This window comes from Impatiens glandulifera, chromosome 3 (assembly GCF_907164915.1).
Source record: "Impatiens glandulifera chromosome 3, dImpGla2.1, whole genome shotgun sequence".
Classification (NCBI taxonomy): Eukaryota; Viridiplantae; Streptophyta; class Magnoliopsida; order Ericales; family Balsaminaceae; genus Impatiens; species Impatiens glandulifera.
In genome coordinates, this window is record NC_061864.1 from 14,569,910 (window position 1) to 14,591,356 (window position 21,447).

Sequence of the window (21,447 nt, forward strand, 5' to 3'; positions counted from 1 at the left end):
ATAAAAGTTTGAATATTATATATTAAAAAAATTACTAAATTTAAAAATAAAAATAAAAAGTTCAAATTGATAAATCGTACACAAAATTATATCATTATTGAATTTTTAAAAACTAAATACAAAATTTATATCTATTCAAAATTTTCAAATATTTTCTCATATTACACATTTTTTTAGTTACTAAAATCAAATTATGCACAAATCTCAAAAACAATATTCATATAAAAAAAATATTCAAAAATTAATTGTAAAATGAATTTGATACAATAAAATAATAAAATAGATAATTTGCATTTTATTCCTTTTAAAAAAATCCACTTCCCATCATTTACTAAAAATTTGACCGAATCAAATAACAAGTTATATATATATTTAAAAGGATATGACCCATATTACCGTTTTTTACAGCATATAAAAAGGAAAATATAGTAATTGAAGGGATTTAGTTACAAATATAAAAACAAACCATTTAGCCCGTGCATTTGCACGAGTAATAATATAAAAAACCGCGAAAAAAATTACGGATAACATTTTTAATTTTATTTTTAACCATTTTAAGTTTATGGGTGGGTCAACACATAATCTGACCCAAGTATTCATTTACTCAACATCATTATATATTAGTTAAAAAGTTGAACTTATATTAATATTAAAACGTCCCGCATTTATTAAATTTGGTGTTTGAATTTAAAATATAAAGTCTTTGTAGCCTAGTTGGTTAAAGAGTTGTACTTGTGTTTGTTAGGTTGCAAGTTCGAAACATATCTCTAGCATTTTTAATTTTATTTTTAACCGTTTTAAATTTAAAAACGGGTCAAGCCACAATCCGATCCAAGTATCCAAATTAACCACAGCTCTCGACCCGGCAATCCGGACACTTTAAAAATTAAGCATCATTATATATATTTATATATATATATTAGAAATAATTTGAGCCTAAAAAATAAAATAAAATATAAAAATATTGGCTGGCTAGGAATTCTAATTTGAGTAATATAATTAAAACGGTCTCCTTGTTTGACCAGGCAAATCTAGAGAGAGAGTGAGAGAAATATGTTTATTTATAAACCCACAAGATACGCTCATAACATAGGATTAAGATTTAAGAAAGAGAGAAATACCAACTCAGTTACTTTGTTCTTCCTTCTCCATTACCAATCCAATCAATCAAACATCTTTCTTTCTTCCATGGTATGTTTAATTTCTGACATGATCATCATATATTATCTGGGTGTTCTGTTTCTTGTCTCTGTTTTTGATGGATTGAACTATTTATTACAGGCTAATAATAATAAGTTTGAAGATGAAGAAGGCATCAAATACGAAGAGGAATTCGTTCTGAATTCAAGAGGAATGAAGCTTTTCACTTGCAGATGGGTTCCAACAACAACATCAAATACAGAATCAAAAGGTTTGATTTTTCTTTGCCATGGTTATGGAATGGATACAAGCGTAAGCATGAAGGGAACAGGAAAGAGGCTTGCGAAAGCAGGGTATGAAGTTCATGGAATGGATTATGAAGGACATGGAAAATCATCTGGTCTTCAAGGATATATACCTAGCTTTGATGCCCTTGTTAATGACTGCTCTCGTCATTACAAATCCATCGCAGATAGAAAAGAAAACTTGAAGAAGATGAGAATATTACTTGGAGAATCCATGGGAGGAGCTGTTGAGTTGCTTTTGCATAGAATTATGCCCAACTTTTGGGATGCCGCCGTTTTAGTTGCTCCCATGTGTAAGGTAATTTATGTTAATGGGTTTTTTTTGAAAATTATTTTAAACCATCAAAAACTACACTATCAAACAACCCGTTTTGGTTCGAGCCCGTCCGATCGTAGTTATGATTTCTTCGCATAATTAAATGATTAAGTGCTTAACCCGCGGAGATTGTCCCACTCCAAAGAAGTAGCGAATCACAAAAAGTCAACTATAGTTACCAATAGAATCAATATTTGGGGTCAAATGATATATATGAGATCCTATTTTTTCACTCTTCAAATTTAGTATTAATTTATTCAATAAAATGAAATAACAGATTATGAAAATAATAATAATATCATGATCTGTTATTTTCGTTTAAGCAAAAAACAAAGGACAATAAGAAACGTCGTGTAGCAATTTGGAAAGTGGGAAAGTTTGATTATGTAAAAGGGTAGACTTTGTTGGCATTATATTCATATTTTTTATATACAACTATTTAAGCATGATTGATTAAATTAAATATTAAATTTATGGTTTATATGTTTATACAGATTGCAGATGACATGAAACCAAATCCATTTGTAATCAAAGTGTTGACCATATTATGTAACATAATTCCGACATGGAAGATTACTCCAATTCCAGATATTATCGATATTGCCTTTAGAAATCCAGAAATCCGAAAAGAGGTTTGTTTTTGTAAAGTTTTGTGTTAAGAAGGGTCTCGAATTTATGATTAATTGAGATAAATTAACATTAAGTTCGTACAATTACAGGTTCGATCAAACCCTAATTGCTACAAAGGCCGGCCACGTTTGTTAACGGGAAATCAACTCTTAAATGTCAGTTTAGATCTTGAGAAGAGACTTAACGAGGTAATTAGAAATGTTCCAACTAACTAAAACTGTCTTATTTCATTAACTATTGCAATTGTTTTTTGGGATTTTTAATTTGTATTTTGTATGCATGGGTATTGGGTAGGTAATTAGAACAATATTTAACACAAATAGTTGGTTTCAATATTGAAGTATCTTATTTTAATTTTTTTAATAATGCTTTCATTTTACCTACTACACTATGTTTTTTTTATATATGTATGGTAATATATCACTTACTTCTACATCAATTATTAATTATTTTCAAAACCCGTTATGATTTTTTTTTGTGTGTGAAGAATTAACTATTTAATTAATAATTTGAAATGATTCAAAACCCATTATGTAGATTGATCTTTAAGATTGTTTTTGTTACAAATTTGATAATTATTATTGTTTCTTGACATGAATAGGTTTCACTACCGTTTCTAGTTGTACATGGAGATGCTGACAAAGTAACGGACCCAGCGATAAGCAAGCTATTGTATGAGTCCGCTAGCAGCACCGACAAGACATTCAAGTTGTATCCGGGAATGTGGCACGACTTAATCTACGGTGAATTGCCTGAAAACATTGACATTGTCTTCTCCGATGTCATTGCATGGCTCGACGATAGAGTTGTCGCAGAAAACGAAAGGATGGAAAGGGAACAAAAGCTGGCTAATGATGAAGTTTACATCAAATAAGCTGCAAACTCCATCCAAAGAGTGATTTGATTATATCTTTGTGTTATGGTTTTTACTTGTTTTGTGGTGAAAGTGAATTGATTTGCAATTAATTAACTTGTGTATTAAGGAAGTGATTGTGTAGAGAAATTGTTGAACTTTAATATGAAAATGAATGGCAAAGCTGAAATGTAACACTAAACAAAAGTGCTCAAAATAGAGGCATATGGATGTATTGATGAATAACTTTTCATTCATTTTTCACTAAATAAAATTACAATTTGCATTATAGTGAATTATTTATCCAAACGTTCAGATATAGAGTGATACTCATGTTACTATGTGCGAAATGATTTTACATATATCCTATGATCTTGATCTTAATTTATTTAATAAGAAAATTAAAAATAAAAGTTGAAAGTTCAAGAGTTTCTTTAAGCATCGCATCGAAGTTACTTATTTTTCTTTTCCATTACTCAGATTTGATTGATGCAGCGTTTTCTTTGGTCCGACATTCTATTTAGGCAGATTGATTTTTTTGTCACGGATTTTTATTGTCTGAATAATACCTTCAATCGCTGGTAGATCGTTTGTTACCAATATTCTCCGATTGTGATGTGTCTATCTCCTTCCTAACAGGAAATGATACAAAATAATTGGATTTGGAGTCATAGATGTAGATGATCTATTTTACTTTACATGACCATTTCCGGCGTTGTTTATACAACCTTCGGCTTGCTACACTTATAGTTCAAAAACTTAAATAACCTACATAATATTAACCAAATATAATACAAAAAATCAACTGAATCTAATCAGCAATAACCTTCCCCTAATTTGCATAACAAATAAAAAATAATTTTGAGACAAGATTGTGACAAAATATGGATTCCAAAAGAAAGAAATAGCATAAAAGAGTGAAATCGTGACTATTAGACCAAAAACAAACAGAAATGACAAATAAATCCACTTAAGAGAGGATGATGTGAGAATCATCTTCAATTACATTTACTCACTTGAAATAACATGTAATTAACAAACAAACAAACCATGGTCGGTCGGCATTCTAAATCTATATTTCTCTACCGTCTCTGTCTGTCTGTTTGTCTTCAAAACATCACTAAAATATTATTACTCAGTTTTCTCATCTACCCAATAAAATAACCCTCTGCATCCATTTCAATCATACAAGATGATGTCCTCACTAGATAGATTGAGATTCCTGCATAAAAAAATAAAGTCAAATAGCTGTCTTAGAGCAATTAATAATTATGATAATTGATGTCATGGAGTAAACCTCGAACCTAATCCTCCTCAAATGATTTTATTTCGAATTTCTTCAAGTTTCTTTAGAATTTCAGCAGGAGTTCTATCTAGTTCATCAGCAATTTTCCGCTGCATATCCATAGGCAATGTTGGATATTGCTCACATAGATCTCCATCAATCACATCCTACACCATTATTGATTGCTCCCCACATTAATAACTCGAAATTCATAATCTAAATAATGTGACAAAATACTAACTTACCTTGACAGGAAAATAAGCAGATCTGTAGGACATATGATCCCTTCCACATAAAGGTGGATGCTCCTGCCTTAGATGCATTTCCAAATGAGAGAAGAAATCAACATCATCCCTAGAAGTGAAAGCATGCAATGCGCCCAAACTTCCCATCATAGTTCCATATATAATGTATTCTCCGCCGCCTGGAAGTAGAGATGCTTTCTGCAAGGATGTGACAACATCACCAACATGAAACTGGACTATTTCCTCCACTTTGTTTGGGGCTCCGTTTAGCTTTCCTTGTTCCCACTTAATCTTGCCTCCAGTTGGGTCTTCTTCTATTTCATCTGATACATCCTGAGGTAAACGCACAAAATAGATATTTCCAAACTTGTCTGAACCAGCCATTGTGTCGAAATCCACGTGATGGGAAGCTGTAAGCCATCTCGGCACACAATCATCCGCAAATATGTATAATTGGTTTTCGTCTGGCCTATACTTGCAATAGTGGAATGACTGCAAACAGAAACCAATGTAGGTGGTCAAGTACTGAATCTAATCAATCCAAAAGTTAATCCTCTCAATTTTGCAGCTATAATTTCAATAAAAAAGTAAATTAAAGAAAAAAGATAGAAGTAACACTAGGATCTGGATCTGAAAAGGAAATGTTAAGAAATGGGAATAGCTATGTTGAGGAACATTTTGACAATTTTCTCAGATAAGCATTTGCTATTTTATCTTTGGTTGACTTCACTAATATAAATTTGAGAATTTTTCCTATTTATTATCATCATATATATTTATAAATTTCCCACAAATCAATATTCTGTTAATATATGAAAGCCAACGTCAGACCAAAATAATAGATACATAGTATGTAACAAACTAGAGTTCTAGTAAATTATGTAAAACAAAATGGGACAGGAGATATGTTAGTAAGATGGAGAGTAACTCAGTATTCATTAGAAGTTGTGCCCAAGATAGAAGACCCAGAAGCTGTTTTTTATTCATTTTACAATTACTGTACCTTTTAAATGAAAATTCCATTAATGAGAAGTGAGAACCCTAAATGACCCAATATTTTTTACAATTACTATTTTCCAGATAGTCTAAAACAGCTCATTTAACTATCAAGTCCGCATACATTAACTGTGATGCATCAGATCTGCAAGATTAAAACAATTGGTCTAACTATTGAGTGAACAAGAGAATGGTTACAAGCCTAACTAGTCCTATTATGATGTTATTATACCAAATAGGTAGATGTTTTTAGATCAGGAGGGTGACTTTTTCATAGCATGGAACTATATTGAGTGAATGTTTATAAGTGGCGTGATTGGAAGATTACATCCAATGTTCCATTTCTAGCCATAATTCATAACATTTTATGTTTGTGAAACCTCAAAGTCAATCAGTCTCTCATAGTAAAGAGAAAGAGTGAAAAAAAAAGACAGAAAAGCTACTTAATAGTATAATATCAATGCAAAACTAACTGAACCAAGAAATAAGACATACCTCCTGAATGTCACCAACATAGATTCGATCACGGTATGTATGAATAGAGTTAATTGCACTGGGGAACATCTTGTTTTCACACTTCCTAAGCAATCTCCTCTTTCCCAAATCATATAGTCGCAGCACATTTCCAACTCCAGCAAGTAACTTTCCTTTGAAATTGCACAGAGCAAGAGGAACCCCTTCCATTTTTGTCTTATGTAAAAGTTCAAGGGACTTTCCACCATCCACAAATCTATAGATATGTATATATCCAGCAATTTGTGTCTTTTTGGGCCAGAATTGAAGACCCTGAGCTGTACCGACAGCTAAGAGTGCCCCTTTGTCTTTGAAGTTCACTGTGCATATGCTGAATGCAGCTTCATTATCCTGAAGCTCCAGCAAACAAGTGGTGGTTGCAGTCTTTGGGTCAAGAACTCTTATGCAAGAAACCCACCTATCCGATTCTGCTTTGGGATAGCCATACTGCTCGTCGGAGAATGGATCTTCCTTATCCTCATCATCACCACCACCATTTTCCATCTGGTCAGCCTTACCATTTTCTTCGATACCAGTTTCAAAGCACTCCTTTTTAGCAGCCTCACGCTCTTCTGCCGTAAGTGCCCCTTGATCACTCTCAATAATGACCAACATTTTCTGCTTTTGTTGTTGATGAAGAATAAACTTCCTTGGGGTGTACCTCAACGGAATGGAAGTTTCATTAAACGTTTCTCCCAATCTTTCAACTGTAAATACCCTTAAAGCTGTCCCAGCAACAGACACCACACCTTCCGCACAGTGATCGGATGAAAACGAAGCAGCATACTCAAGAGTTTCATATGAAAGTGGTGTCAGAAGAAAATGACCTTGATGTATGTAACCAAGCCAGGGACGACTAGACAAGCATAACATGGCACGCCTTCCTCTAACAGAAATAGAGAATAATTTCGGGGCTTTTAGCCCCAAAAATCGAGATCGAGCATCAGAAAGCTGACCTGTTACCATGTCAACCACAGTTCTGAACAAGACACCATTCTGTAAACCAGCATTGAGAAAGAGGCTAGCAGGATGATCAGCACCATCCTCCCCACCCACAGACGCCTGCACTTCTAGAAAAATAAGGGATTCTGGTGGTGAAGAGACACTTTGCAGACTCAACACTTGCATACAATCATCAGGATCCAAAGATAAGATGCGAATGCTGTTGTCATATGATCCAACAGCTAGGAAGCGCGATCTTTGTCGTCCCTCTGGAACAGGAGCAATATCCAAACAAGCCACATCACCCGACATCTCATGCTTCTCAACTTCCATCAGCTGTCCATTCAGATCAACTTCAAAATAAATAAGCTCGCCTCCACTCAATGCGATAACCACTTGAAGCCTGTTAGCTCCAACTTTAACAATTGTCCTCTTCCCAGGGGTTCTCCACTCATTAATACGACCATCCTCCCTTATATGTCTAATCCCACTAGGGTGAACTTGCATCAAAGAATCGTCTCCTATCAGAGAAACTGCAAGTGAAGGTGTGGTGTCCAAAAATCCACTATCACTCACTTCTTCAACAGTCTCACCAATAGAGAGCACAAGAGTTGCATTGGCAAAGGAAACAACAATATAAGCATCAAATTCATCATTGACATTCTTCTTCACTGTCCATACAGCACTTGGGACACCAGGAAGGTCTGAAACGGCCATTTCACTGACAGCCAGGCCTGGTCTTAATATCCTCAGAGACGAACGTGGACCCCTCCCACAAAGAGTGAAAATCTGAGGGGTCTCTTCTTCAAAAAGATTATCAACTTTCATATCCATTATTGGCATTAAGCTCTCAACTTGGTCTATCCTCAAAAGATTCTTCAATTTCCTTGGCTGGAAATAGAGAGGCTGGAAACCTTCTTCTGTTTCCATCAGTGTATTTGACGAAGACTCAACATCAGGGTCATCTCCAATTGCCTGAAACTGATACAGAACATGATTACCAAACTCAGATGCAGCAAACAGAAACCCAGACTTCAACACACACAGTGAAGATGATACAGGAATTGTGTCAAAGTACTTAATCTTTAACTCCTTCACTCTTTCATTATCATGGTCTAGCGTAACCTTAAAGATGTCACCGTACTCTGTTTGCAAGAGAAAGAAGAACATGGACTTTTGCTTGTGAGTTGCAGCCGAAACAATCAAGACACCACGTTCTGCTGGCAAATCTGCCCGCCTAGGAATAACAGCCCTAACATCAGGGTGACCCTGATTTTTGTATATGACAAAATTCTCAGCACAAACAAGCACACCACTAGGGCCATCTCCACCACCAGGCACGGTAACAAGCATGTTGGCACCATTATCAACCTGCTCAGACCACTTCCTTGAAACGTGATTCAGCCCAAGATCAAGCTCATAAAAAGTAAGGTGCTTCTGCGCCTCTGCAGCAGCCTGTCCTGTTGAATCTTGATCTGCTTCAGCGTAATCAAGCTCAATTGCAGCAAATATTGGATTATCAAACCCACAATCAACCCCACATATAGAGTAAGTAATGGTATGAGTTTTGTGCGCCTCCAAGGGTGAAGAAATCGTCAACCTAGCTGCAGTATCCCTATTCAATACATAAACAAGCTTCTGCTTCTCACAAGCCCCAACCATAGCCGCCCTACCTTTAGGATCAATAGCCAAGTACTGCCCAGGCACAATCCGTCGACAACCGGACTTCCCAAAAGTCTCCTGATGAACTTTATCGAAGACATTCTTCTCCTTATTGTACTCTAGTATGACAATCCGGCCCGAATCGGAACCAACAACAATATAGTCTTTCTGGGCGCCGGTTAACCTGAACTGAGCTAAAGACCTAATAGCACCAAAAACTTCAACAGAGAGAAGTTTCTGAATCTTACCGTTTTCGTCGGGTCGGAGCATATCGAGAACCTTGCCTCTTGCAACGACAATTTCTTGGACCTTACCACCGGAGAAACTTCCATTGATCGCGCAGACTATACCAGCAGCTTGCTGGAGAGTGAGATTGTAGAGATACATTCTTCGCTAGCTAGAACAATCGTAAGTAAATCCCCCCGTGTTGCTTGCTGGAAATGAAGGACTGACTGACTGCTTGATTCGGGAAGAAAGAGAGGGGATAAACCCTAGAAAACCTCGCGACGGAAAATGGAGAAGCAAAAATTGCTTACCATTAAAAATCTCTGCAATTTAACTATATAAAATTCGTTTTTAATTAAATATTATTATTTACATTTTAGACAAATTAAATTATTTTACTTACAATAGAAAATGTATTTGAACTTGAATCTAACAAATAGGGAAGGATTACCATTTCTTTCTCATTTTACTTCGGAAATAATTTTACTACTTGAGGGAGTCAATATTTTTTTTAAGTAAAAAAAATCAAAAAATTATATAAATTTTTATTTTATTTTATTATTTTTTTAAAATGTCCATATATATTAAAATGGAAAAAAATCTTTTAAGCACAACAAAACAAAAAATCATGACATAAAAATAAATTTAAAAAAAAAACAGTACTAAATAAATTTTTGAGTTCGTAAATTTTCAAGAAAAATGATTAACTCCCGACATACTCTTTTTTCATAATAACAATATTATGAATTATACGCATCAGACTACTACGATCATTGAAAACGACAATTTCTCTCAAAATAGATAATTCATCAAAAAATAATTTGGATGGTAACTCAAATATGTAGGTCTATCAAATCAGCTACATCAATCCAAATTTCTCACAAACTACTCAAATACTCGAGCATCACCCAATGAATCTCAATAATACTTCACAAAAAAATTTAAATACTAGTCCCCCTTTGACACTGTAAAAATAAGTGAGTTGTTAATTCAGCCTCATTGTGACACATACAACTATCCAAAATACAACATTTTTTATGCACATATCAATCGTTATAATTCCACAATGATTAACGCTTTATCCAAACAACGAGATATTAGATGAAATCTTTGACTCCCAAACTTTTTTCCAACAGAAACTATATCGACATCTTAGTAAACAACTTGTAGCAATGTCTCACATAAAAACTATCAATATATTATCAACGCATAACATATTGTTAATACAGTGACATTTATTTACATCTAATCAACAATAAACTCTATAAGACGAGTTTAATTTATTTTTTTATATCTGATCAGCTAACGAAACCATATATATATATATATACGATATTTTAATATTATATATTATAATATATTGAAAATTAATATTATGATAAAAATAAACTTAATTTTTTTTTATTAAATATTAAGAATATATATATATATTAATAATTTATATATTTAATTATGTTGAGCTATTAAAACTACTAACAAAATCTAATTGAGATCTCTATTAACATAAATACTTGCATACTTAAACAAACAAAAACCATAAAGGCAAATCAATTTTTTTTCAAGGACTTTATAAATTAATTATTGATTATTTCATAGTTCCTAGTTCATTTTTTTTTATAACATGATTTTTGACAATTGTAATTTTTTGAATGATCCAAATAATATAATATATATATATACCAAAATCCAAAACAGTGTTGTATTTGTTGAGCAAATAAATCAAATAGACTAATATTTAACCCAACATGGTTTTGGTGACATCAAATAATAATAACCACTCCAACACAACATATTAATAACATCAAATTGTCTCATTTTTCTTTAGATGATTTATTCATATATGTATATATAAGCCAAACAACTATTTGCCTCATCCATCTTATGATTATTAATACTCCCCCATGAAATCCATGAACACCCTCCCCAGCATTCTATGTCTCTTCTTCCTACACCTCTCTTCATCAGCAAACACAATTTTTGTCCTAGGAGAAGGCCTCGATGACCCATCTATAATTGCCCAAAGTAATGACCCTAGTAACACAATCTCCTTCTACATGCACGATGTTCTCGACAACCAACCCTACAAAGAAGAGCCAATAATAACCCAGCGGTTACCTAATAACAACCAAGAAAACAAGCCAGACCTGCCCACAACCGATGGCAGGGCAGACATGGAAGGTCTCGAATTCGGTCCAATCACAGCCATCGACCAGGCTTTGTACCAATATTTGGAACCAGGTTCGCCCGTGCTAATAGGAAGTGCTCAAGGGATTTATGTGGCAAGCTCAGATGATGGAGTTGGACATTATATGGTGGCTATCAAAGCTTCTTTCTCTAATGGGGATGGACTCAAGTTTTTCGGGGTGCACCAAGTTGACACACATGAGTCTCATATTGCAGTCGTTGGTGGGACCGGGAAATATCGTAATGCAAACGGGTATGCATCGGTTAAGACATTGGATTTGGGATCAAATGGGAGGCCTTACAAACTGCTTTTATTCAATGTTCATTTGGGATAATCTAAAAGAGAAACAAAAACAAAATTATCAAACTGTTTTTTTAAATAAGCGTGGTTTATTCTTGAATAAAGCTCACACGACTCTACTATTAAATCAGAATGTTGTTAGTGAGAATCGAATATAACCAAATCGACTAAAATGGGAAACACACGATCAAACATATGTGGTATTGTGTCTTGGTTCCTAGTTTACACCCCAAAAAAATGGTACAAATCACAAAGCAATCAAACACATAATCAATCCCTTACCTCTTTTCTTTCCTCTAAACCTAAAAACTACACCAATCCTCTGCAATTTCCTATACACAAATGAAAAAACCAACTGAAATTCAAAATTTTACCTTCTTAACAAACTAGTTCCTCTTCAAGCTCGCGAAACAAAGATGTCTCTATCTCGGCAACAAATATGTCTATCTCTTCATGAAGATCCAGCCACTTGACCCCCTCATTTGCAGAGAGAACCTTCTCAGCCACCTTCATCTGCGTTTCCTTCACTCTCACTTTCTCTTCGTTTATCAAGAATGTCCATAGTTCATCCTCCACCACCTCCCGCCTCTGCCAAAACTCAAAAATCCTCCTCAATTGTCTCGAATTTGATCTACACGGTTGGTGGTGCAGGATATGCCTTAGTGCAACATTTATTCGGTCGAACAAGAGCTTCCTTTCCCATCTCTCCCATGTTTTTTGCTTGCCAAACTTCTTCTCCAGAATCTCAAAGATTATTGGGCTAATCGGAAGCTCTTCAGAGTACCATCTATCAAAGCTAAGGGTTTCATTTCCATAGAAGCCTGCCTCGTCTAGAGCATCCACAATGTAGGAGAAATCTCGACTCCCCTGAACTCCAAATAACTCCATCATTTGTCGTTGATCTTCTTCAATGAGTTCTTCTGTGTTTTCCTCATCTTCATCGCTCGATACCATCATTCCAGACACTTCTGAATTCATCTCTTCAGATTCGGATATCAGGAATTCAAGATTTCCATGTATACCACCTAGTCAAATTAAAATAGTGTCAAAATCTGAAAATTTAGACGAATTTAAACTAAACTCCACATTTCATTTGAAATTACCATGAACGTCAGATTTAGTAGACTCGATGCTTTCGGAATTATCGCTTAAACACGGCTCCAGAACAGAAATTGGACTGGGCGAACAGTAATCTGCGCAGCTTGATGATAGAAAGCGAGAATTTTCTTCTTCTTCTAGATGGTTTGAACCATTGGGACTGGTTTCTTGATCTGCACAGGGGAGTACACCATTTGGATTTGCAAACGTTTTTACAAGACACAAGGGTGATTTTTTCTTGGCAAAACGAAAATCCGATGTTATTTGTCGTTGATTTTTCTTCAGCCCAATACCAGATTTTGCTCTGTTTACAACAATTAGATGGTTTTGAGCATTTTTGGGCTCTTCTAAAGATCTCTTACTAGCAACACAATCATTGTGGGATGACAATGGTTGCTTCTTCTTTCTTCTTGATCCCTGAAATGATGATAGTGATCTATGCAAACCGATTGAAGCAGTTTTCTGGAGATAGTCATCGGAGAGGACTCTAATTGGGCCGGGTGAGGACTGAAACGGAGGATTGACAACATTATTGAGATTCATCAACTGAGCAATGACACTTACTGTGCATTGCTCAGGTTCCATTTCCACCTTCAATTCTCCAACGACAACTGCCTTCTGTTCCAAATTCCAATACACAATTTAACAAACAAACACAAAATCAGTCCCTTCTTTGGCGTGCGTGATTTCAATTTCACATCAAGATGCAAGAACATGAATTAAAACAACAACAACAACATCATCATCATAAATCGAAATCAAAGTATTTGAAACTGCAAATAGAAAAGAGGGTAATCATCACACGAACAAATATAAACAGTTAATTTGATCATAATTTACCTGATTATGATCCCCAAATTAGCAGTCAAATCCACAGAGAATTGGAGAGGAATACAAAAGAGCAGTAAAATCCTTCCTTAATATGCAACAATCTATGAAACCCAAATCATAAACACTGAAGAGGGTTCGATCAAGATGGATTTAGGATCGGAAGGAAGACGATGATGGTCAGCCAAAACAAAGAATTGGGTTTCTTCTTACAATAAACAAAGAAAACTTCATGGATTATGTGATGTGGGTAATCGAAAAGATAGATTGAAAGAAAGAAGGAAAGATAGAAATGAAAGAAGAGAGAAGAATAAGGAGGAGCGAGGATGTTTCCGGGTTAGGAGGCGGCGGCGGTGGCAATTAGGTAGTGACTGTGCGACCCTTGATGATACTATTGTATATAAAATGATTTCTTCCATCCAGGGTACCCTTTTTCAAGGGCTGACCGACATGGATGATTGATGATGAGGTATCTCTCTCTTCCCCGTCTATCTCGCGCCAACATTTCTACACTATTATGCAGTCAATCAATGATATTACTTACTATCTAGTTATATCATTGAAATGAATCACAATCATTTTATAGCTTAAAGGTAAAAATGATTATTTTCTCCAAAATTAAAATTAAATCCAACATTAGCTCAAATTTAATAAAAAATTAACTTTTTTTTATCTTAAAGTAAATGATAATGATGATTGAAAACTGTTACGGTCATCATCTCGATTTTTTGTGAGGTTCGGTTCAGCTCGATTCGGCCCGATCCGATCTAATAAGTGGTTAAAAAAAATGAATAGTTAATTTGACCAAATTTTAAAACAGAATGTTGGCAACTAAACTAACGTTATGAATGCAATGTGAGGTAACACTAAATTGACCAGCATCATTCAAGACACTTTATTCATCGCATTAGAATATTCATGACATTATATCAAGTGTGCTTCATCAGTAAAATCAGAACTCCCAAAACATCAACCGAAGATAAATCTGCATGACCTAAAACTTTAAACATTTCACAATAAAATCAGACTATAGATAGATGAAACATAATTTAAATTTCAAATAAGAAATAATGTTATACACCATTATAATTGAAATCACAAGTAATTGTAAACCGTATTAAACAATTTTAACGAAACAACCCTATTCAAAACAAACATTCCATCACATAATAAAAAAGAATCTTCATATTATCAAGGTAATCGAGAATCAAGGTTATCTTAAAGCCAACGTGAAGCCAAAAACTTTGAGTTCAAATCCGTATAATTCGATAAACCCTATCCAATTTCAAGAAAGGGATCTTCTATTTCATGAATAGATCTCAACGAAAGTAGAACTCTGGTTTAAACCCTTAAGAGATGCTTCCACAAAAGTGGGGAGTGATTAGAAACATCGTTTGTCAGTAGAGTTTCATTAAAATGTAGATAATAATGACTAACCTTTCAAATCGGAAATTTCTAGTAGAACCGATTGGTCGGACCGAATTTTGACATGTTCAAAAAGCTGGATTGAAGTCTAATTTGGACCATTTATTTTAAAACTATGATAATTAATGATATTTGTTTGATATATTTTTAAGTGTTTATAAACTTTTAAAAAACTAATATTTCATTATATATATATTTTTTAAATTGCATAGGTAAACTCATTACCATGAACTCTCCTAGTCTTTACAATATTTTATCATAATTACCAATTTACCACACTATAATATTTTAAGTAAAAAAAATATTATTTAAGAAATTAAGTCTCTCAAATTTCATTTTTAATAAAAATAAGTTCTAAATTGAGGTAGGATTGGATTAACTTCTTTTAAATTAAAAATAATTATAATATTTTATTTCTATTAGAAACAAAAGATATGTGAAAATGAAAAAAAAAAAACGTTGTTGATAAATTTTAAATCATATTATAATAACTAAAATTTTGATCAATTTTTTGTATATTTTTTATAAAATAATAATTTATGTAAATAAGGTTTTTTTTACCAGAAGGAATCTAGTTTATTTGATGGGATTTGATAGCCTTATTAAAAATCAATGATACTTTTGAAAGTATTGATATTCTCTCTTATTTTTAGGGTTTCTTAATTTCTTCCATCTTTTTTTTGCAATCTATATTATGTTTAAATAGTTTGATTGGTGAATCAATGGTGCACGATTTTAGTCCTATCTAAAATTAAAATATGTAAATCTTTAAAATTTGTGTGGTAAAAAATAATTTTAATATATTAACACTAACCTGAACAATGTTCATTAATACTCCAACCATGAAGCAATGTTGTAGTGATTATAAATAAACTTGTTATTAATTAATTTAAAATATATCTTTCAATATAAAAAGTTTATTATATATTGAGAGTCATTTTTGTAACGATATGTTTGGATTAGCTGAATTTAATTGGAAGTGTTATTAAAATTCTAATTCTAATTTCAATTTTATAAAAATTAATAATTAATTATAATTCAAAAATATACAATTTTTATGTTTAAAAAGTAATATAATAAAAATAATTTAAATATACATTATCCATATTATTAAAATATTTATTTCACACAACTTAATAATTGTAAATAAGTGTCAAAAATAAATTGTCTAAGGTTCAATTCTCATTAAGGAAAAAAATCGATTTAACATATTAACTTTCTAAATTAAAAAAATATTAATCTACATGTTAACTTCCTAAATTCAAAAAAAAAAAGAATATCCATAAACTAACTTACTAAATTAAAAAAAAATATATCTATAGTTCAAAATGTTAACATACTAAATAAATAAATTAAATATTAATTCGACATTTGAACTTTCTAAACAAAAAAAATCTTAATTGTGTTGTAAATATAAAAAAAATAAGATATTTTGTTTGAAAACACATAAAAGTAAATATTAAAATAAGCTTTTATTTCGAGTTAAAAATAATGAAATTGATTAAAAAAAATTATATTAGTTTGAATTTCAATAAAAGTCTAATTTCAATTTTATTTTTTAATATTAAATGACTTACAAAAACTTAAGAATTAAAATTGAACTTCAATTCAAGTTTAAATGGTTACTTATTTTTATATGGACATAATCTCTATTATAAACTTTCTTCTCAATGGTTATAGAATAACTCATCTTAAATCAGTTTTACTCACTTTGTTTCATAAATTTGCTAATGCTTATTTTACTTGTTAATTTTCTTTTATAAAAAAAGGATGAATTGGTTATTATTTTTTTAAACATGAGCTCTTAGTTTTTTTTTTTAGTTGGTAGCTATTCCTATATCAATATTCAACAATAATACACTCTTATAAATGTTTATCAGTAAACCAATTTAGGAATAGAGATTATTGCCTTCAACAAATTCAATAAGGTTTAACTCTCATTGAAAACATTTAAATTATTAAATATATATATTTTAATTAATATAAAATTATTTTTTTATCATATTATATTTTAAATTTTGTAAGTATTGTTTATATGGATTTTGTGTGCTTTTGTCTTCTTTCAATCATGATATATTTATTGATATGAGAATAAAATGTAACTAATGTGAATTAAATTTGTTTATCTTATTTTCAGAAAATGAATGCAAAGAATAAAAATTGTGTAAAGTTGAAGAAAAAAAAGTTTACTTGAAAAGAGAATTATATATATTAATAAAAGATAAAACCAAGGTGGAGGTAAAAGTTTAAGAAAATTATTAAGCCATTATTTTTATTTATATAAATAATTATTTGTAATAATAATATATGAAAAAATATAATATTTTTTATACAATTAATCATAAATACTTGAACAATTTTAATATAAAAAATTGTATGATCCAGTTTACTATTTAATAGGAATAAATAGGACACATCTAAATAAATCTGTGTATTAAAATGAATAAACTGCTTAAATATTTATAAATTCTATTAAAATCATATAATATAATATAATTATTATGTATAAATATTAAATATTTAAAAATTATTAATTAATAAAAATAATATTCTCCTTTTCCTTTTTTTTTTTAACTAAAAACTTAAAAGAAACATAACTACCTACAAAAATAAAGGAATAAATAAAAATATGAAAAAAAAGTATTGAATAATAATAAGAGAAAAAATAGGAGTGCATGTGTCTTCCTTCAGACTATATATATAAATATAAATAATATTCATCATTAATATAACTAAATCTCTTCTCTTCTATACATTGCTTTCTGAAAAGTCGTTCAATGAATCCGTTTCATGTGTCAATGAATCAATCTCATTTGCCGCCGAAGAAGAGAGATAGTCCAATGAATCAATCTCATTTGCCGCCGAAGAAGAGAGATTCAATGATTCGTCGCCAATCATCCAATGTATATGAAAACAATGAAACTATACATGAAGTTATTTCAGCCCTACTTCTACTTCGGAATGAAAATATTGTTTCCACTCAAACTCATACCACATTTTTAAATCAACAAGATTCAACCATTAATAGGATTATAATTCCCGACGCCACAAGTAATGCAATTAAAAGTGAGAAGAGGGAGCTAAAAATTGAAGAAAGTGTAAAGGCGGCTAAAATTGTTGCCGATTGTGATGCTTTGTTGCCTATCTGAATGATGGCTAAAATTCGTGAGATTGAAAGATCCAATCCCATATTCGTGAGATTGTTGACGATTGTGATGTTTATGTTGCCTATGTTTTGATATAATTAGAGTAAATTGTGATGCTTATGATGCCTATGTTTTGATATAATTAGAGTAAATCCACCCCCAAATTGATAGAATAATATGTTTTGATATAATTAGAATAAATTCACTCCAAATTAATAGAATAGTAGTTAGATAGTCTAATTAATAGTCTTAGATATTATAAAATCTAATATATATATATAATAAATAATAATAATTATTATTATTATAGATAATTTTGTTTACAATTAATTAATGTTTCTTTTATTTTTAAAAATTAGTTAAAAAAAAGCCAACCCAAATGTTAATGTAATGGAGTTGGTGATTTTTGATATAATATGAATATATTTTAGTTAGATAATTATTAGTATTATAATTGATTAAATGTAATTATTGTTATTATTTTTTATAATTGATTAAATGTGATTATTGTTATTATGAAGTTTAAGTAATAAAGTATTTATTATATAAATATAGAGAAATGATTGGAAGAGAGAATTTGAGGGAGAGAATGATGTGGCGCAAGTTGATTAGCCAAAAAAAATAACAAAAATACACATCATTCACTTTCTCAAATTTCTTCCCTTATCACTCCTCATAAATATAAGATATGTTATCATATAATTAAATATATTTTTTAAAGAATAAATAAATAAAATAAAATTATATTATATTTTAAATAATAGTAAGTAATTAAAATATGAGGTATTGATGTACATTGACATTTTCTGATAAATTATTTTCAATTAAACAATAAGTTTTTTTAATAAAATAAAACAATCTGTTAAAAATGATAATATATATATATATATATATATATGTTAGAAATAAAATAAAACAGTTGAAAATTTTGTTAATACAAAGGAAGGACGTAGTAATTATATATTAAAAAAATATCATTGAAATATAAGAATAAATATATGTTTTATTATTTAGTTGTAAATAATGAATTAATTTCAATTAAATTGCAACTAGAATATAGGCAATTAGGTTTAAGAACAAATTAAAGTTGGATAGGTAAATTTTAATTAAATAATTAATTAAACTATAGCGCTCTCAAAATAAAAATAAAAAATAAAAAATTTTAGCTATCCAAACTAAATACTAATAATTACAGTGAATAAATTATATATATTTAACTAGTTAATTAGTATGATTATTATTATTATTCTTTCCTTTTTTTTAAAAAAAAAAAAGTCTATTATATTTTACATCTAGTTACTGATCATTTATTTGGAGGCATTATTCAGTATGAACTTTGAATCAAATTTTTTTATTATTTTATTTCCTTAATCTTCTTTCTTGTTCTTTTAAATACTTAATTTGGCTGTGTTTTATTTATTTATTTATTAGCTTCATTTAATCTGACCTTGTTTCTTTATTATTATTATTGGTATGATATATTCCACTTCATAAATAAAAGGGTATGTTAAGCAAAAGAAAAACAAGATCGGGCTAGTTTGATTCCAGTTTATTTATGGCTTATTCGTGAATTGGTCTTTTGAAAGAAGAAAACAAAAAAAAGGAGTTATTTATTTTTTTGGCTGGGTTGTTTTATTTATTGATAAGCACTTGTGCCTTTAATATATTTTGGTTATTTGAATAATCTTCAAATAAATCATTATTATTTTATTTATCTATTTATTAATTTTATTAATTAAAATATTAATTAATTTAATAAATATATATTTATAATATTAACTTCTTTTAAATATTTTAACTATATAACTTATTTCTTTTATAAATTGAATTTGAACAAATTATTTAAACAATTCAAAAAAACAAAGCCTTAATAAACGTGGTCCTCGTTTTACTTGGTTTGACTTTGTTCATCTGTGGACCTAATTAAGAGATACCTAAGTAGGAGATGCTTCATTTCTTTTGAGATTGTTCGGGTTATTGGATCAACATAAAAATAGAAAAAATTACGACGATGATGGATGATTTTGAAAAGATAATAATTATTTTTAGTAAAAATATTTAAATGATATAACTATGTATAAATTAAATAAATAATAATAATTTAAAATATATGATATTTTAATATTTTGATTATTAAATTGTGTGAGTTAATAGATGAGAAATAATTAAAATGATGTTTGATTTTTGTTTAAGTTATTAAAATAATCCAAATTGAAAAAAACATTTTTTTAGAACGAAACATAAAATTGAATTGAATGTTATATATAATAATATAGTCTAAAGTTATTATAACATAGACATTACATTATATTTAAAAAAATTAATATAATATTATAATAATGATATTATTTATAATATTAGAATATTAAAATATTGTAATAATATTTTTACAAATATTTTATTTTATATTATAACGTCCCTCCTTAAATTTAAAATGGAGAGTACTTGATCAATTTTAAGTTGAAGACGAGATTGTAAAATGTTAATGTTATGTTCTTTAAGTTTGTTAAACTCGTGAACGTTGTAATTCATCTGATTACATTATGATAATGTGTTCACTGATAAACCATGTAATAATGTAGAATTCTATGAGTATTTAATGTTAGGTGAACCAACAACTAAAAAAGAACTTTGAAGTTATATGTGAGTGATGAGATTCATTCAACAACATGATGATAGTGTTTTAACTAATTAATAAACTAGCGAAAAAGGTATAATCTTATGGATATATAATGTTGGGGTGAAACAACAACTAAAAAAATTCTAATGTTACTCGTGAAATTTGAGATCCATCTAACAATAGGATGAAAGTGTGTTTATTAAATAACAAACAAAAAAATCACGTATGATTGAATTAAGACTAATAAAATATGGGCATAAACTGTTTCGGGTAAAACAATAACAAAAAAAACTCTAAATATATGATTGTTGAAGAAAATAAAAACATCAACATAAATATTTAAAAAGAAAAAATATTATTAAAAGTATAAGAATAAATTATTAGAGCCCTAACCATTAATGGAGACACCCGAATATTGTGATTTTGGATGCTCATAAACGAAAACGTGGTTCTAATATCATGTTAAAATAGAGAGAAATATTATAATGGAGGTTATATAATGTCTAATATAGATTCTCACACAAAGTGAGGAATACGATGCTGGAGTGTCTTTCCTATAGAGCAGGATGGTTTTCTTGTCTTTGTTTATCACTATAATATTATACCCATTGGTTACAAGAGAAGTCATTTAATATAAATATAATCTAAGTAATGTATTTACAATTTTTAAATATGTCAACAAAAGAATTTTTTATTAATTATATTACCTACCTCAAAAATGATTTAATATAAT

General features: G+C 30.3%; 4 protein-coding genes across 5 annotated transcripts; 2 read left to right on the forward strand and 2 right to left on the reverse strand.

Annotated features, from left to right (window-relative positions):
- Positions 1-1,099: 1,099 nt before the first annotated feature.
- LOC124931304 (caffeoylshikimate esterase-like) lies at positions 1,100-3,374 on the forward strand. The gene is made up of 5 exons (XM_047471740.1): positions 1,100-1,191; positions 1,282-1,743; positions 2,256-2,393; positions 2,481-2,579; positions 2,993-3,374. Exons 1-5 carry the CDS (start codon positions 1,189-1,191, stop codon positions 3,263-3,265), a joined length of 975 nt encoding a protein of 324 aa, XP_047327696.1. The 5' UTR covers positions 1,100-1,188; the 3' UTR covers positions 3,266-3,374.
- A 761-nt stretch (positions 3,375-4,135) lies between these two features.
- On the reverse strand, positions 4,136-9,407 carry LOC124931783 (spliceosome-associated protein 130 A). Its single transcript, XM_047472335.1, has 4 exons — positions 6,266-9,407; positions 4,775-5,266; positions 4,549-4,696; positions 4,136-4,466 (listed from the first exon to the last, which is right to left on the reverse strand). The coding sequence occupies exons 1-3, from the start codon at positions 9,272-9,274 to the stop codon at positions 4,559-4,561; spliced, it is 3,639 nt and encodes a 1,212-aa protein (XP_047328291.1). The 5' UTR covers positions 9,275-9,407; the 3' UTR covers positions 4,136-4,466; positions 4,549-4,558.
- Positions 9,408-11,013: 1,606 nt separating this feature from the next.
- Positions 11,014-11,631, forward strand: LOC124929799 (dirigent protein 25-like). The gene has a single exon (XM_047470189.1). It carries the CDS (start codon positions 11,014-11,016, stop codon positions 11,629-11,631), a length of 618 nt encoding a protein of 205 aa, XP_047326145.1.
- A 134-nt stretch (positions 11,632-11,765) lies between these two features.
- On the reverse strand, positions 11,766-14,027 carry LOC124930876. Of its 2 annotated transcripts, none has more exons than XM_047471245.1 (3): positions 13,536-14,027; positions 12,701-13,310; positions 11,766-12,622 (listed from the first exon to the last, which is right to left on the reverse strand). In XM_047471245.1, exons 2-3 carry the CDS (start codon positions 13,278-13,280, stop codon positions 11,976-11,978), a joined length of 1,227 nt encoding a protein of 408 aa, XP_047327201.1. In that variant the 5' UTR covers positions 13,281-13,310; positions 13,536-14,027; the 3' UTR covers positions 11,766-11,975. The 2 variants fall into 2 exon arrangements, with proteins under 2 accessions (XP_047327201.1, XP_047327200.1); XM_047471244.1 differs by having other exon boundaries at positions 12,701-13,313.
- Between the last annotated feature and the right edge of the window lie 7,420 nt (positions 14,028-21,447).

What these genes read in the sequence shown, in the direction of transcription:
- LOC124931304 (XM_047471740.1), top strand. An exon ending in TAGTTGCTCCCATGTGTAAG is followed by an intron (nt 1,744 to 2,255) that starts GTAATTTATGTT and finishes ATGTTTATACAG; the next exon opens with ATTGCAGATGACATGAAACC. An exon ending in ATCCAGAAATCCGAAAAGAG is followed by an intron (nt 2,394 to 2,480) that starts GTTTGTTTTTGT and finishes GTACAATTACAG; the next exon opens with GTTCGATCAAACCCTAATTG.
- LOC124931783 (XM_047472335.1), bottom strand. Translation starts at nt 9,274, where the DNA reads ATGTATCTCTACAATCTCACTCTCCAGCAAGCTGCTGGTATAGTCTGC. An exon ending in ATGTTGGTGACATTCAGGAG is followed by an intron (nt 5,267 to 6,265) that starts GTATGTCTTATT and finishes TTCTGTTTGCAG; the next exon opens with TCATTCCACTATTGCAAGTA. An exon ending in CTGCTTATTTTCCTGTCAAG is followed by an intron (nt 4,697 to 4,774) that starts GTAAGTTAGTAT and finishes ATAATGGTGTAG; the next exon opens with GATGTGATTGATGGAGATCT.
- LOC124929799 (XM_047470189.1), top strand. Translation starts at nt 11,014, where the DNA reads ATGAAATCCATGAACACCCTCCCCAGCATTCTATGTCTCTTCTTCCTA.
- LOC124930876 (XM_047471245.1), bottom strand. Translation starts at nt 13,280, where the DNA reads ATGGAACCTGAGCAATGCACAGTAAGTGTCATTGCTCAGTTGATGAAT. An exon ending in TACTAAATCTGACGTTCATG is followed by an intron (nt 12,623 to 12,700) that starts GTAATTTCAAAT and finishes TAATTTGACTAG; the next exon opens with GTGGTATACATGGAAATCTT.